The sequence below is a fragment of the Hevea brasiliensis genome, chromosome 1 (assembly GCF_030052815.1).
Source record: "Hevea brasiliensis isolate MT/VB/25A 57/8 chromosome 1, ASM3005281v1, whole genome shotgun sequence".
NCBI classification, from domain to species: Eukaryota; Viridiplantae; Streptophyta; class Magnoliopsida; order Malpighiales; family Euphorbiaceae; genus Hevea; species Hevea brasiliensis.
This window is the reverse complement of record NC_079493.1, coordinates 121,655,320-121,667,993: the sequence shown is the minus strand read 5'-3', so window position 1 is coordinate 121,667,993 and position 12,674 is coordinate 121,655,320. Positions and strand designations below refer to the sequence as shown.

The window sequence follows — 12,674 nt, the reverse complement described above, 5'->3', positions numbered from 1 at the left end:
ATATATATATATATATATATATATATATATATATATATATGTGTGTGTGTGTGTGTGTGTGTGTGTGGTAAATGCGTTTTATATAATAAATAAAAAATATATTTTGATATAAAGTTTAATTTAATATATTATTTTATTATTTAAATAAAATTCATGGACTATATTATAATTTATAATTAATTTTTTTAAATTCAATTTAGTCATAGTGACTATAATTATAACAATTAATTGACGTTCAACTATAATATATAAAATTAAAAATATTTACTATAATTGTGATTTAATGTAAACCTTTAGAATTTTTTTTCCCAATCAACTTAATTCACTAGGAAGATCACAGTTGTTCCTATGTATATTTTAAAATTTATGTCAAATTTTATTAATTGGACTTATTATTGAAAATTAGTAAAATAATTACTATTTTAATTGGTTTTTCAATTTTAATCGTAAAAAAGTTTAATATTTTAATTTTTAATTAAAATTGTATTTCCCCATTAATTGTTTGACCAAGTTAATCAAACTAAAACTATTGCTTAATTTCTAGGACAAGGTCCACATATCTTGGTCAATATAGATACGTTGATAGAAAAAACTTGGCTCCAAATATGTGATCTTGCTGCTAGGCATTTCATTGGCAAACTTTAATCAAGAAAAGAAAGGTGGGTTTGGATTTCTTCATGCATTAATTGCTACCTTTTTTGACTTGTTAGACTTCGACGGGTGTAATTGTTATTTGTTCTTTTTCTACACGGAAACGCTGTAGATTAGTTGTCTTTCTCTGCTTGGAACGTTGAAATTTTTGCATTTCCATGGAACATGACTTTTTTTTCGGACTATGGAACCTGTTTCTAACATCTACTGTGGTGGAAGCTCGTAATTAAGTAGTTATGGTGCCAACCACAATCAGCATCAATTTTGTTAGGACTGAGACGAAGGTAAATCATTTTTTGGAGTCTTTACAATATTCCCTGTGGGTGGTGTTCTGCTAATTTCACCAGTTCATTCTCTCACCTGCGCCTCCCAGAAGTTTAACAAACACAACAAATTTGTCTATGATAACTGCATCGATCTACCCATCCTCAACGCCTGCCTACACTGCACCTTCAACTTCACTAACTCCTCACTTTCAATCGCCTTCACGGCGCCTCCAGCCAACCATGACGGCTGGGTGCGGTGGGGCATTGGGACTGCCATGCCGGGTTCCCGGGTTCTAGTAGCCATGAAAGACAGCAGCGCAATGGTGGTAAAGTATTGACTAGCTATGCACGCAATCAGGGGGCATTATTCATCGCCAGCTTAGCTTTCTAATTTTCTTGATATGTTTCTAGGTTTGTGAAATTCTTTCTGATCTATTCCCAATTTTGTAGGCCTAGATTTTTTTATGTAAATATTTTTCTTCCTTTTTTTATTTCACTTGTGCCTATAAATGTATGCTTCTGAGCCACATTTTTCATGGTATCAGAGTAGGGATTCTAAAACATGACAGTACAAGGGAAAGAAACAGTGATTTCTTCTCCATATTATCTCAATTCTTCTAATAGTCCTGGTGCAACTTTGGTCTCGGTTTTATTGCAGGAGGACAATTACCCCAAATGGCGAAGGGCAATGATCAATGCACTTCGAGCCAAGAACAAAACTTGTTTTATTGATGGATCTTTGCCACGACCTGCTGAATCGTCAAAAGATTATGCAGACTGGGAGAAGAACAATTCGATGGCGTTGTCTTGGCTGTTCAACTCACTCCATTCTTCTCTTCATGACAATGTTGCTTATTATGACACAATAATAAGTAGGAGTAGGAGTTTACATCAATCCCAGTTGTTCCTCCATGAATGTCGACAAGAGGAATAAATCAGCTGGAGAAAACAAGGTAATATCATTGATTTTACTTGATGTATCAAAAACTTATATTCACCAACAAAAATATGGGTCAAGTATTCATTCCCACTAATAAAGATGCATGTCCCATTAATAAAGAAAAGCTTCATGATCTAAAATTACACACATGTGATTTACAGGCCCAAAACGTCAGATACTGACTTGTTGATGATCTGAAATAGCTCTTCCCTGTAAGCAAAAAAGAGCACAAATCAAATGTTAAATTACAGCAAAATAAGGAAGTCGTATTAACTTAAGTAATAAAGCTCAATTTCACCCCAGCACTTATTGGACATGTTTAATTTAATCCATTTTCAACTTTTACTCCAATTTAGCTTAGAAGTTTTTATTTAAGCTGGAATTAGCCCAATCTCCCTCATTTGAGTTACACGTGCCATTTACCAAATATTTTTTTTTTTATTTTTTAATATTAAAATTATTTTTATAGTTTATAAGTAAATAAATAAAAATAAAAATATTATTAATTAAAATGAAAATATGAAAAATATTATTTTTATATTTTCATTTTACTAATATTAAAAAAGTAAAATATAAAAATTAATTAATTATAATTATTTAATTAATATTAAAAATAATTAACTAAGTAATTAACATTAAAAATTTTTAAAAATAAAAAAAGCAACTCAAGCACCAAGCGGTAAGTGAGTCACATATTCATTAATTTTGGGCTAAATTAAACATAAATTGAAACTTTTAGCCTAAATTAGATAAAAAGTTAAAAATGACTAAATTGGACATTCCTAATAAGTACAGGGATGAAATTGAGCTTTATTCCATGAACTTAATATCCAGTTTTAACTATGAAAGGGCCAATTTAATATATGAAAGTCATCCCCTACACAATATTTTAATTACTTGGTAAACAAAGCATATTATTGCTGGAATTTTACTTACCGCTCAGGTTTGAATAGGAGATATCGATATACAAACCACTGAAATGAATAAAGTTTATATCAGTATCGACAAAATAAGAAAAATACAAATGCTGTAATTATAAGTCGAGGAAACAAAATGATTTGCAGAGAAACCAACAGAGATAGAGAGAGAAGAGACCAAAGAAAGCTTAAATTTTTATTAACCATTAGGCCAATAAATATTGCTGCAAGTTTTGCTTCTTTTCCCCCTGATATTCTCAGGAACTGTTAGCAGATGTATAAACTCACCGAAGAGTATAGAATGCCAATAAGTTCTAGCACAGTTGGGATAAGCGGCAACTTGTCAATAGCCTATAAATGCCAAGTAAATTACAAAATTAAAACTATCAGATTTCTCATTATGGCAAAAAGCAGTAGAATGATAAGTTGTGTGTGCATAGGCATATGCATTGAGTGGTGTTTAGGGGATGGGAGTCCATATTTAAAGATCCCTGCCATAAATATGACTAAAATGGGAGTCCATATGTAAATTTGGAAGACAGTTCTTCATGAGGTATTCTCAGTTTTCTAGACTCAATTTATAGGCATGAGCTGAATGGTGAAAAAAGATCCATAATAGTTTGGAATTAAGGCTTTTTTTTTTTGTCAAAATGATATATGCTGGTTATTATTATTATTTGATCATTGTATCACCGAAAAAGAAAAAGATTGGTGCATGTATCATTGTATGCTGCTGTTTCTATTGATTGCTTCATCTTAACTCTTGTCATCAATTTCCACTATCCTCAACTAATTGCATGTTATTCAATTTTTAGTTCATGATCTCTCCACCAAATCAATTATGCTAATATTATTATCCTTAAAATCCAAAGGAATAAGTCATAGTACTTACAGATATGAGATTTGCTGATGCCCATAGAGCTACTATAGCTGCAAACCCCAAGCCAACAATGGCCAGTCGATCTTCGGATTTATCCCACTGTTCCAGATCAACAAAGGATACATCAGAAAATCATAAAATGTTTACTTGAACAGTATAGTAAAATGCATAATTTGGATGATTATAATTAAGCATGCATGAACCCTAAAAACAAGCATCGTGTTTCCAGTCAACAAAATGAAGAAGATTCAACTTTGCATGATAGTAGAAACTGCAAATACTAGAAGGAATGATAATAAAAGAAGTTGGAAACAGATTCATCTACATAGAAATACCACAGACAATAAAATCAAACAGAGCTGTAGAGGGAAAGACTCACAATATTCTGTACGGACTTAACAATGCTAAGAGAGGTTGATGACTAGGAGCTTTCCCCAGCAGCCTTCACAACAACAGCCACACAATTCTGTCTCTCTGCAATGCAAGATCATCAAGGGTCGAAAAAAGAATAATAGCAAACAAGGGAAAGCATGGATGAAAATGGAATTCAATCCAGGTGCCTATCTGTACTATTTCACTTGCATATTCAAAGATACACAATTCTTAAAACATGACAACACTTCTGAAAAATTATTCCATTGCTAGAATCATCAATCACAATCCTGAAACTTCAACACCAACAACAATCAATTTTGGGATTCCAAATTTATAGAAATTTCCTTGAATTCAACATGGAGCTGAAAAAGAGAACTCACTGATAAATACATTAACTTAATTTCGGAAATAAAACGTTACCCATCATTTTTACTTTAAGAGGTAATAGCAGATGTAATTATCGTGGACTTTCCCACAAAAGCACCAACAGCTAAAAAAATATGTTCAATGTTCAATTCTCAATCCCGCAAGATAGGCTAATGTCTATGAGCCCAAATTCCTATTATTATTTTCCCTATTTACAACGATCATGGAATCTTAACTCCAAAACTGAATACGCCGCCCCATTCAAATCAGAATTACTTTCAGTATCCACCAAGAATAACAGAAAGCAAAAAAAAAAAAAAAAAAAGTCCCCATTATTAAAAATCAAGCTCTAAAGCAAATAGCTGCCAGATTTATTCAAATAAACAAATTCAGTTGAACTGAAACATAAAGTTTATGAAGTTAAAGCGGAAAAATACAAAAATTCTATCCGTATAGCTTACCTCTAACGGAAGAAACTAGAAGTTTTAGAGGATTCCTGAAAAGAATGCTTCTACCAGGGACCACCAGTGCTGGAGGGGGCAAACTTGCAACAATGGAAGCCATGTCTACCTGAAAGAAAACTTATTGAATACAGAACAAAGGACCCTCAAAGATCAAATTTTGAGAAGTGTTGCGAAACTTGGTTTACAAAAACAAAACTGGGTTCAGTAAATTTTACGTCTTTGATTGCAGAGAGAGCGAGAGAGTGCAAGCGAGAGACACTGAACACCACAGAACATGCACGAGCTTTGTGACCAAGGAGGTTGAGAGTACTAACCTCACTGGAGGTATGTTCAGGTGTGGCTAGCTGTAGAGTTGCAGTTGAAGCTTCTAATGCCACCTGTCCTTCTCACCAACTTTGACCTTTTTAATTGAAAAAAAATTTCATTAATTTGAGAGAGATTACAAAAGGTGGGCTTTGATACAGCCCACGCCCAAACACACCAATAGATAAACAGCCGAAAGCCATGATCCACTAAAAGCCTTTCAAAGAGGAAACTTTCAGAGATCCCTGCCGTAGACCCACCGCATACGCACATCCAACAGCCGAAGTCACACCCTGTACATAAAAAGCTGTGGACCTGTGTAGCTTTCAATGATAGATTAATGGAGAATTTTCTTTGAAAGTTCTTTTGTCCCCATTTTTAACGAGTTAATCAAATTAAATTAATTGCTTAATTTCTAAGAAAATGTGCATATATATATATATATATATATATATATATATATAATTAACGATGAGAGGAATTATCACTCAAATAAAATTTTAATTTTTAATTAAAAATAAGTTAAATGTACGTCTTGAATACTCTCATATTTGATGAAAAAATTTGGCAAAAGTTTAAAGTATTAATATTTATTTATTAATTTAATTAAATAAAAAATTTAATGATTTCACATTTTAAAAATTCAAAAATTTTTTTAATTAAAATAAAATAAAATTTACATTTTTAATATTATTTTAAATAATAAAAATAAATTTTAAAAAAATTTATTAAAATTATAAAACCAAACATTAAATTTAAATATTATGTCTATCATTTATTCATAATATAATGGAAATTTTTGTTCTAAAATTTTGGTTGGGAGCGGTCAAACATTAATTTGGAAATAATGGAAGGACGAAGACTTGGACTCATTCATCATTATTTGCTTTCTTTTTTCTACGGTTGAAATGTCGTCAATCACCCGGTTTTCTCGGTTTGTAATCTTCTCCCCCCCCCTCCCTCCTTTTTTTTTTATAATATTTATTCGTATCCACGTGCCTGATTGAAACACATGCAATCTAAAGGCCGGTAATTCTAGGAGGCATTACAATATTGTGCGCGCTACCCCTACATGTTCCCTTCCATGTTTAGAGGGCAACCCAGTTCCCCGAGTAATCAATTTCATCTACAAAAAGTTCTGTTTTCCTTTAACAATGGCTTCCCTCTCCTTTCTTTCTTGTCCTGCCCTGTTTCTTTCCCTATGGGTGGTGGTTCTGCTAATTTCACCTTCTCATTCACTCACCCCCATCAAAACTACTGTAACGAAAAATGCTACTTCTTATGCCGCCATCTACAGCAATGGAACTCGTCTAACTAGTCCTACTCCTTCCGTCGTCACCAGCAATGGAACTCCTGCAACTAGTCCTACTCCTTCCGTCCTCATCAGCAATGGAACTCGTCCAACTAGTCCTACTCCTTCCGTCCTCATCAGCAATGGCACTCCTGCAACTGGTGCAGTTCCTTACATCACTCCTATAAACAGTACGACCAGCGATGGAACTCCTACAACTAGTACTGTTCCTTACATCACTCCTACAAACACTACGAATTCTAGCAGCGATGGAACTACTACAAGCGGTACTAATGATCTACTTTCTTTAGAACTATCAAAACTATACTATAATAATCTATGCTGGCTGCAAGATTAAGGATACAAGAGACCTATTTAATTTCTTGATATATGATCAATCGAATCAGGGATTTTAATTAAGGAGTTGAATATTTGTTACCGATTTGAGCTTTTTATTCTTGGTTTTGGTGATTTGGTTTGGGAATGGTGCTTCGGTAGCATTTAGGAAGGAAATATTTACACTTGTGAAATTTTAAAACTCTGAAAATTATTCTAATTCATTTTCTTCATTTTATCTACATTCTATCTATATTCTACCAATAAATCATTCTATCAGTCAAACTCTTATCTTCAAATACCACTCCATAATTCTTTCTAAGAAAAATCTAAACTAAAAGCTCAACCTTCTACCGCTAACTTTCCAAAACTATCTCATCTTCTCACTACTGTTTTTCTACTTTCAATTAAAAAGAAAAAATATCAAAAACATTAACTTGAAATGCACAAAATTTCTTCCATTTTTATTTTACTCATTCATGCTATGTAGCACAATTCGTAAGTTAAACGGAAGCCTATGAGAAATTCTCAAAAGTAAAAACAAAAGCCTATGAAATTATTTTCTTGTTTATATTATTTAAAGATAATTATATTGAATCATAAGAAGTTTAGTTCAATTAGGAAACTTAAATTAAACATTTAAGAAACTCTAGGGTAAAAAAATTAGAAATTTAGTACTCTTAATTAATAAAAATAAAAATAGGAGAACAATCAATATGTTTAAATTTAATGGAGGCATAGTAGAGGTAATAAGAGCTTTTTACAGGAATAGTGTGTTCCAAAAAAAAAAAAAATTATAACTTTATGGTGAGAATGAAACTATTTGTGAAAAATGGGTGAATTCAAGCATGTCAGAGCTATTACAAGACTCAAGACCTCTCCACATCTTTCATTAAATTTAATGTTAAAAATGGTTAACTTTACGAGTTGTTTATTGTAAAAGGATGTGCTATATCAATGAGCTAAAAATGGTAGACTTTGGGGTTTGGAGTTTTATCGATGAGTAATACATATATAGCAGACGTTGTTTAGGCAGAAAAAGCAAAGGTTGTGAAATGAGTTTTTTGATTTTTCCATTGTTTTTACAGTTTATCCATCAATTGAACCAAGCCCGTCCAATTTCGTTCCTCCACCTCCAACTAAAAGATCAAGAAAAATTGTGATAATTTTGGCGTCAGTTTTGCCTGTTGCAATGATTGCAGCTTTCTTCATTTTGATACGTGTTCGATACATAAGAAAGCAAAGATCTAAAGAGGAGGAAGGAAGAGGAAGCAATGCAGATCATGAGGAATGGGAAAATTCATTGCTTCAGGCAACAAACTTGCCTAAAAGATTCACGTACCAGGATTTGAAGTCTGCAACAGATAACTTCCATAAAAAACTTGGAGGAGGAGGATTTGGTTCAGTTTTTGAAGGTAGTTTGAGAGATGGCACCAAAGTTGCAGTGAAGCGCTTAGATCGGTTTGGCCAAGGGAAAAAAGAATTTTTAGCAGAAGTAAAGACAATAGGCAGCATACACCATATTAGCCTTGTGAGACTTGTAGGATTTTGTGCTGAAAAATCTCACAAGCTTTTAGTCTACGAGTATATGAGCAATGGATCCTTAGATAAATGGATCTTCAACAAAAATTCAGAAAGCACTCTTGAATGGAAAATCAGGAAGAAGATCATTCTAAATATTGCCAAAGGGTTAGCCTATCTTCATGAAGATTGCAAGATGAGAATAGCTCATTTAGATATCAAACCTCAAAATATTCTTCTTGATTGCAAGTTTGATGCTAAATTATCTGATTTTGGTTTGGCAAGGCTGATTGACAGGAACCAAAGCCAAGTAATAACTCAAATGCGAGGAACCCGAGGATATATGGCTCCTGAATGGTTGAGCAGAAAAATCACAGAAAAGGTTGATGTATATAGTTTTGGTATTGTTATCTTGGAAATTATTTGCGGAAGGAAAAATTTGGACCTCTTACAGCCAGAAGAAGATGATTATTTACTTCTACCAATAGTGAAACAGAAGGCAGAAGAGAATCAATTAACTGAATTGGTTGATAAGTGCACTAACATGCAGCAGTTCATAGAAGAAGCTGTGAAGATGATTAGAATTGCCATTTTGTGTTTACATAATGATCCCACCAAAAGGCCTTCAATGTCTAATGTGGTGAAGATTTTAGAGGGTCTGAAGACTATGGAAGCTGTATCTGATTATGGCTTTTTGACATATACTGTGGTGGAAGCTCCTCCTAAAGTAGTTATGGTACCTTCAGAACCACAATCAGCATCAATACTCTCAGGGCCAAGATGAAGTACTTATTTAGGCACAAAGTAATACCTCACACCTTAACACCTTTGGTAAGAGTTTTTTTTTTTTTTTTTTTTTTTTTTTTTTTTTATGCTGCCTCTGTGTAAAAATATTTACATTATTTTTTTATGATAAAAGTGGACCCATTTATCAGTAAAAAAAGGAAAAAAAAATAAAAAACCCTCTTACGTTCCCAACCTTTTGAACATCAGCCGCGCATCGAAGGTGGCCACGATTTCCTTCTTGCTGGAGTTGAAACAGTCTCTGCTCGACTGCTCCAAGCAGACAATAGTTGGATGCTTTATATTTGAGATGGTCACTGTACTGATGCCTGCATGTTGCTCTCTCCTCCAAGTGCGCGTTCCTTGGTCTCCTCAACCTTTACCAATGGGAGTAGTAGCTTCGTCTTCATCGCCTCAAATACCAGATCATAATGTGTGTGTGTGTGTTAAATGCGTTTTATATAATAAATAAAAAATATATTTTAATATAAAGTTTAATTTAACGTACTATTTTATTATTTAAATAAAATTCTTAGACTACATTATAATTTATAATTAATTTTTTTAAATTCAATTTAGTCATAGTGACTATAATTATAACAATTAATTGACGTTCAACTATAATATATAAAATTAAAAATATTTACTATAATTGTGATTTAATGTAAACCTTAAGAATTTTTTTTCCCAATCAACTTAATTCACTAGGAAGATCACAGTTGTTCCTATGTATATTTTAAAATTTATGTAAAATTTTATTAATTGGACTTATTATTGAAAATTAGTAAAATAATTACTATTTTAATTGGTTTTTCAATTTTAATCGTAAAAAAGTTTAATATTTTAATTTTTAATTAAAATTGTATTTCCCCATTAATTGTTTGACCAAGTTAGTCAAACTAAAACCATTGCTTAATTTCTAGGACAAGGTCCACATATCTTGGTCAATATAGATACGTTGATAGAAAAAACTTGGCTCCAAATATGTGATCTTGCTGCTAGGCATTTCATTGGCAAACTTTAATTAAGAAAAGAAAGGTGGGTTTGGATTTCTTCATGCATTAATTGCTACCTTTTTTGACTTGTTAGACTTCGACGGGTATAATTGGTATTTCTTCTTTTTCTACACGGAATCACTATAGATTAGTTGTCTTTCTCTGTTTGGAACGTTGAAATTTTTGCACTTCCATGGAACATGACTTTTTTTTCTGACTATGGAACCTGTTTCTAACATCTACCGTGGTGGAAGCTCGTAATTAAGTAGTTATGGTGCCAACCACAATCAGCATCAATTTTGTTAGGACTGAGACGAAGGTAAATCATTTTTTGGAGTCTTTACAATATTCCCTGTGGGTGGTGGTTCTGCTAATTTCACCAGTTCATTCGCTCACCTGCGCCTCCCAGAAGTTTAACAAACACAACAAATTTGTCTATGATAACTGCATCGATCTACCCATCCTCAACGCCTGCCTACACTACGCCGTCAACTTCACTAACTCCTCACTTTCAATCGCCTTCATGGCACCTCCAGCCAACCATGACGGCTGGGTGTGGTGGGGCATTGGGACTGCCATGCCGGGTTCCCGGGTTCTAGTAGCCATGAAAGACAGCAGCGCAGTGGTGGTAAAGTATTGACTAGCTATGCACGCAATCAGAGGGCATTATTCATCGCCAGCTTAGCTTTCTAATTTTCTTGATATGTTTCTAGGTTTGTGAAATTCTTTCTGTTCTATTCCCAATTTTGTAGGCCTAGATTTCTGATGTAAATATTTTTCTTCCTTGTTTTATTTCACTTGTGCCTATAAATGTATGCAACATCTAATAGAAAAGCATGCTTCTGAGCCACATTTTTCATGGTATCAGAGTAGGGATTCTAAAACATGACAGTACAAGGGAAAGAAACAGTGATTTCTTCTCCATATTATCTCAATTCTTCTAATAGTTCTGGTGCAACTTTGGTCTCGGTTTTATTGCAGGAGGACAATTACCCCAAATGCCGAAGGGCAATGATCAATGCACTTCCAGCCGAGAACAAAACTTGTTTTATTGATGGATCTTTGCCACGACCTGTTGAATCGTCAAAAGATTACGCAGACTGGGAGAAGAACAATTCGATGGCATTGTCTTGGCTGTTCAACTCACTCCATTCTTCTCTTCATGACAATGTTGCTTATTATGACACAATAAGAGAAGTATGGAAAGACCTCGAAGAATGTTTATTGCAAGGGAATGCTCCCCGATACCAGCTTAGAATGGAAATAGTAAACACACAACAACAGAATTTGTCAGTGGCACAGTACTACACCAAATTGAAAGGCTTATGGGATGAGCTCAGTTCATATTCAGAAGTTCCATCGTGTTCTTGTGGTTCTGCAATGGTATTTGCCATAGAGAAGGAGAAAGAAAATTTTCTTCAATTTTTGATGGGGCTACATGATAGATAGCAGGTTGTGCGCTCACAAATCCTCAATACACCAATGTTGGCATGAACTTATGCCCTGGTTACTCAAGAAGAACGCTAGCAAACTGTGACTGCAATGATGGGTGTACCCATAATTGAAGCTGCAACCTTTGTTTCCTCTAAACCAATTAACAAAGGTGCTAGTGGTAATCCTTCTACAGATTCAAAAGATACTTCTAAGTTGTTTTGTGAATATTGTAAGAGATAGAAGCATACCAAAGACACTTACTTCAAACTTCATGGATTCCCAGATTGGTGGAACAAGCCAAAACACGATCCTAGAGGCAAATCTGCTAATGTCGCACAAGGATAGAATAGTGAGGAAGAACCTGTTGTTTCTCCTATTGCAGGGTTGTCTTCAGATTAGTATTCACAACTCATGGCTTGACTAAAACTGGAGAATGGGCAGAGCATAAACACTATGGCTAACTTTGCTGGTAAGGCCCTTACTCTGTCGAATGAAAATGTTGAATGGATATTAGATTCTGGAGCCTTCGATCATATGACATGTCACTGACCTTCAAGACACCACCCTCTTATACCTCACCTGTACGGATTCCAAATGGGAAATTTGTTTTAGTAACGTCCAATGGAGCCGTACCACCTAACCTGTAACACCCTCCCGATAACCACTCCGTACATCCTACTGTTCCGGTGACCGGTGTCGGTCTGGACAGCTAGAACGTCCGGAAAAATATTTAAACTAAAGTCAGGAACCCTAATTAACTCAAATATTAATAAGAAAAATTTAGTAAAAATTTTAGAAATAAAATACAACCAAGTCAAATGAGCCGGTGCCCTAGCGATGGGTAACCGGAGCGAAGTTGCGGTTCTCGCAACGAAGAGCCCTAGACCCGGGGGAAAAATTATAAAATAATTTTTGGGACTCCAGAGAAGGGTAATTGAGGTTCCCATGGCATTAGAATGCCAAGAAAATACATAGAAAATTTTTTCAATCGGTACAGACAATTTTGACCCGTTAAGCCAAACGGAGGGCATTTTGGTCATTTCGCCTTCCGAGGTGATTTTTGGCCGACTTGTCCAGTTGAGTAAATAATTAATATAACATAAAATATGAATAAACATTACTAGAAATCAAATTGAAAATGAGTAGTGGAGA

General features: G+C 34.1%; 2 protein-coding genes across 2 annotated transcripts; one reads left to right on the top strand and one right to left on the bottom strand.

The window, feature by feature from the left end:
* Positions 1–1,857: 1,857 nt before the first annotated feature.
* LOC110645955 (protein CURVATURE THYLAKOID 1C, chloroplastic) lies at positions 1,858–5,258 on the bottom strand. The gene is given in 7 exon segments (XM_058150002.1): positions 1,858–2,067; positions 2,794–2,831; positions 3,063–3,125; positions 3,667–3,753; positions 4,034–4,128; positions 4,857–4,965; positions 5,075–5,258. Coding segments are annotated over 6 exon segments (441 nt in total). The 5' UTR covers positions 4,960–4,965; positions 5,075–5,258; the 3' UTR covers positions 1,858–2,012.
* A 916-nt stretch (positions 5,259–6,174) lies between these two features.
* Positions 6,175–9,534, top strand: LOC110645957 (G-type lectin S-receptor-like serine/threonine-protein kinase SD2-5). Its single transcript, XM_021799233.2, has 3 exons — positions 6,175–6,740; positions 7,878–9,141; positions 9,304–9,534. Exons 1-2 carry the CDS (start codon positions 6,317–6,319, stop codon positions 9,092–9,094), a joined length of 1,641 nt encoding a protein of 546 aa, XP_021654925.2. The 5' UTR covers positions 6,175–6,316; the 3' UTR covers positions 9,095–9,141; positions 9,304–9,534.
* Positions 9,535–12,674: the final 3,140 nt, after the last annotated feature.